General features: G+C 45.0%; 1 protein-coding gene across 7 annotated transcripts in view; it reads left to right on the forward strand.

Moving 5' to 3' along the window:
- The first annotated feature begins 1,916 nt into the window (after window positions 1-1,916).
- fray (oxidative stress responsive kinase frayed) overlaps window positions 1,917-5,000 on the forward strand; it is a 522,696-nt gene continuing 519,612 nt past the window's right edge. Inside the window, exon 1 of one of the 7 annotated variants that reach the window (XM_076192634.1) lies at window positions 1,917-2,639. In XM_076192634.1, coding sequence (XP_076048749.1) covers window positions 2,533-2,639 — 107 coding nt within the window. In that variant the 5' untranslated portion in view covers window positions 1,917-2,532. The remainder of the gene's footprint in view (window positions 2,640-5,000) is intronic. The other 6 variants (XM_076192630.1, XM_076192631.1, XM_076192629.1 and 3 more) reach the window with 6 other exon arrangements.

The following is a 5,000-nucleotide window of genomic DNA, read 5'->3' on the forward strand; positions in this document are numbered from 1 at the left end:
ACACACACACCTACGCGTACGTCCACAGACATGGGTGCACATAAAAATAAGCTCGCGTACATACATAGACGCGCACGTACGTCGACCCCCACATTCACGCACGCGCACATACACTTACGTACGCACATGTGCGTGAAAATATGCACGCACGTATATGTATGCACGCACGCACACGCATAAACACACGCGCATACATGCACGCACCTACACCTATGCACGCATGTACACATAGGCATGCACATACATATATGTACATAGACGCACATACCCTCACACACACGTAATCACGTACATGCACATGCACATGCACGCACCTGTGAACGTACATACGGACTCATATTCATGCATAAACCACACACGCTCTATCTCGCCCTCTCTCTCTCTCTCTCTCTCTCTCTCTCTCTCTCTCTCTCTCTCTCTCTCTCTCTCTCTCTCTCTCTCTCTCTCTCTCTCTCTCTCTCTCTCTCTCTCTCTCTCTCTCTCTCTCTCTCTCTCTCTCTCTCTCTCTCTCTCTCTCTCTCTCTCTCTCTCTCTCTCTCTCTCTCTCTCTCTCTCTCTCTCTCTCTCTCCCTCCCTTTTTCTCTCTTTCACCTACACACACTCATACATACATACATACACACACACATTACCCATTCCATACATACATGTGTGTGTGTGTGTGTGTGTGTGTGTGTGTGTGTGTGTGTGTGTGTGTGTGTGTGTCTGTGTGTGTGTGTCTGTGTGTGTATGTATGTGTGTGTGTGTATGCGTGTGTGTGTGTGTGTGTGTGTGTGTGTGTGTGTGTGTGTGTGTGTGTGTGTGTGTGTGTGCGTGTGCGTGTGTGTGAATCAGTACATGTTTACATTCAGGCATAACCATAAATCCCTCGGATTTGATTTATCTCTTCGTCTGACTCATTTTCGCGTTCAGATGTCTCGACCGACCTTGATACGTTGCGAAAAATGACATTTACGAAGAAGACGAGGACGGTGATTAGTAGTTAGTTGGCATCTGGGAGACAGGCGAATTAATATCGAAGTACTAAATGACTCCTGCCCCAGTCGGGTGAGTCACTAGGTCGCTCGGGTGTCTGCTCTTCGCGGCCCCACAGTTCGAGTCCAGCGGTGGTTTGGTGTGAACACGGACCCTGCCGCGCGGTACACGTCTACCTCCAGTGCCTCTGACGTTGACACTATCTGCCACTGTCCCTTTTCGAGGTCATTTTTGAAATCTCGTGTGGTTTAGAAACCGAAGAGCGAAACTGAAGTTCCGATCACGAAGTGCGTGTAAATTCGATTAAACCGTTTTTCCTCTTGATGTTTTGGTTCTTGAAGAAATTTCAAAATCGCCGAACCCGTGAGTTCAGGTGGTCGATAGCCTTTAGCAAGTTTCATCGTGGTTTTTACTCTCTAGTATAAAAACAAACAAACAAGAAATCACCCTCCGTTCGTTTACAGCCGTAAATCTTTTATCTTGTGTGATCTGGAGGTCTTTGCACAGCTGACAACACGAAACATGAGCAGCGGTGTCCCTGATTCAGTCACACGACTAACAGTTGACTCAGTCACGCCCTCGCTATCAAACGGTGACAGAAGACGACCCCATGGAAACTGATTTGGGTCTTCGCGTGGGCGTGCGTGTGTGTGTTCGCACAGAGACATCTCCCTAGGTTACCAGGATCCTGTCACTTGAGAAAGTTCTCCAAGGAGCAGTACCTCCTGAGATCGGTTCCTGGTCCAGTACGCCTTCGTTCACTAAACACGCACTGCTTTTGTGTGTTGAAATCGCAGCAACGCGTCAGAAAACGTCCGAGACTCCTTGGGTAGTCGACCGCAGTCAATCAGCCAGACCCCCGACACGGCAGAGTATCTCTTATGACCTCTTCATCACCGGACAAGAGACTGAGGGTACTCGTGTGTGTGTTCTTAGTGCATCCAATCGGGTCACTCTCTCAGTATCCACCAGCCAGTGGCCACGGGAGGGTACACCAAGATCCTAAGGTCACTCTGCCCCATTACTTGAAAGTTATGAGCTAGTGATACGTCCAGAGGTTAGTTTTACACGAGTGTTTGCTCCTGGCGGAAACAGCTGGATCACAAGTGTCTGCGAAGTGAAATAATTACACACGAATATATCCGTGATGAGCTGAAATTAACCGAGTTGCCAGTGGTTGTGCCGTGATTGGCTATCTCCGATCAAACACCCTTAACACCGTCACATGAACGCAACCAGGTCCCCTCGAAAACCAAGTGGATGTGTAGTTCGTCTTCTGTTCTCAAAATGTTTGCTTGAGCAGATCAGTAAATTTGTATAAAGTAAAGTTAAAAACGACCTCCCTCCGCACAAACCCCAGCACCCCAAGATAAGGGTTTGAACTTGTGAATTCGAGGTTGGATTGAGTGTTTGTGCTCGGGGGGCATTGAAGAGTGTTGGGGCTTGCCTACTCGAGGGACAAGGCCAAGTGCGTTTGATTTTGTGGCCAAGATAAACGGTGGGGCGAGCGTTCTTTGTCAGATTTGAGTGACCAAAGTGTGAGCAGCACACGCCAAGATGCAGGCCGACGACGCGAGTGACAAGTTGGGCGTGTCCGAACTCATTCGCTTGACTGTGGCAGCGGCTTCGGCTCCGGCCAACATCACGACCGATGGAAATGACAGGTAAGGAAGGATCCTTTTCGTTGTTACTGTTGTTGTTATTGTTATTGCTTTGTTGTTAATGGCGTTGTTAGTGCTGGTTGATTGCTATGGAGTGTGCTTTACCAGCGCTTTTATCCCTTCGGATAATATCGTGCCGTATTAGTCCTATTGGTATCGTTATTGTCCGTATTAATATTTCTATCAATATTGATGTCTTTGCTGTTAGAATTATTGATATGAATGTTGTTATTTTCATTAGTTTTGGGATATTTGGGGAAAACTTATGGAGTAGTTTATGGCTAGAGTTGAGATTTTCATTTATAAAACTATTAAAGTGATCACTTAAAGCACAGAAAGAAAATTTTGTAGATTATTGTTATCATCATTATAACTATTATTGTTTTTATTATTATTATTGTTATTGTTATTATGGTTATTATTATTGTGTTATTATTATTATTATCATTATTATTATTATTATTTTCATTATTATCATTATCATTATTATTATTATTATTATTATTATTATTATTATTATTATTATTATTATTATTATTATTATTATTATTATTATCATTATCATTATCATTATCATTATCATTATCATTATCATTATTATTATTATTATTATTATTATTATTATTATTATTATTATTATCATTATCATTATTATTATCAATTATTATTATTATTATTATTACTATTATCATTATTTCCTTTTTTTACGTTCAAAAATACTTATATTTCTCTTATTTTCTTGTATTCCATACTCATCGTCCAGAAAAAAAAAATCGTTGCTAGAATCTTTTCCTATTTCATTGCACTTCGTTACACTGTAATAAATTCCCCCTCGTGGTATATAATGGAGTGGTAGACATCTATCGAAAAAATTTCTTTTCTTTGGCATTTCTTCACCCTCCACTCCAGTCGCTGTCCAATTCTGAAAATTCCTTAAGAATATTTTTTTTTTTTTTTACATTTATTTCACTTTCATTCAGAAATGTCACTTGCTGAAGGTGGATTTTGGGTCCACAAGCGGTCATGCTTTCCGGGATCATTTCTTGGCTGAATAAAATCGTCTGCCGGAGGATGAAAAGAGGGTGTATCTCTCTCTCTCTCTCTCTCTCTCTCTCTCTCTCTCTCTCTCTCTCTCTCTCTCTCTCTCTCTCTCTCTCTCTCGCTCTTTTTCTCTCTCTCCCTCTCTCTTTCTCTCTCTCTTATTCCACCCCTCCTCCTCCTACTTCTCCTCCTCCTCCTCTTTCTTGCTTTCCTCCTCTCCTCTCTGATATCCTGTACTGAAGAGAAATCTTGGAGACTTTGCCAAACAAGAGAAAGCAAATATGTTTAAATTTCTTCAGGAAAAGCCAATGTATAAGCATGTCGCTGCACCTGTTAGCCCCCCTGAATACTTCTCTATCCCCTTAGGGTGTAGCCATTCCTGTGATCTGAATAGAGTCAGATCCTCCAAGAGAATTTTTGTAAGACGGAACAAGACCCTCTGGAGCCACGAGGCAATATATATATATATTTTTTATATATATATATATATTTTTATCTTCAAACCTACACTCTTCCCCGATTCCCAGCAATGACTGTTACCTGCCCTAACAGTCTAAGAAGTACATAATAGGCCAAAAGGTGACGGCTTCGATCGCAGCTACTCAGTGCCTCTTGGCGAAGGCTCCTCACCACCGCATAATGGAAACCTTTTCCAGTGAGAAAGTTACTCTGGTTGTTTTGATCAAACTCTCTGGAGTTGAAATCTTATCTTAAAGATTAACTCTTTCGTTTCCATACGTGAGTCGTATCCTTCATCTCAACTTAACCCAGTTATTCGTAAGTTGGGTCTCGGAGGGGAGCTAGAGTTCATGTGGGTGGAAGGGATTCCGTAGGCCTTCGATGGAGATCCTATGAAATGTATTCCCCACCCCCTACCCCAACTCCCTCTCACCTTCCCCCTCCCTCTTACCCCTCCCCCTTTACCCCTCCCCTCCCCTTCCCCTCACTTCCCCCTTCCCCTTCCCCTCCTCCTCCCCTTCCCTTTCCCCATCCCCCTTCCCCTCCCCTCCCCTTCCCCCTCCCCTGCCCCCTCCCCCTCCCCCTTCCCCCTCCCCCTTCCCCCTCTCCCTTCCTCCTCCCCTCCCCCCTCCCCTCCCCTTCCCCCTCCCCTTCCCCTCCCCTCTCCCTCCCCCTTTCCCCCTCCCCCTTCCCCCTCCCCTCCTCTCCTCCTTCCCCCTCCCCTCCCCTTCCCCCTTCACCCTTCCCCTTCACCCTTCCCCCTTCCCCCTCCCCCTTCCCCCTCCACCTTCCCCCTTCCTCCTTCCCCCTTCCTCCTTCCCTCTTCCCCCTTCCCCCTCCACCTTCCCCCTTCCTCCTTCCCCC

This window comes from Oratosquilla oratoria, chromosome 11 (genome assembly GCF_046742065.1).
Source record: "Oratosquilla oratoria isolate Oo_2021 chromosome 11, ASM4674206v1, whole genome shotgun sequence".
NCBI lineage: Eukaryota > Metazoa > Arthropoda > Malacostraca > Stomatopoda > Squillidae > Oratosquilla > Oratosquilla oratoria.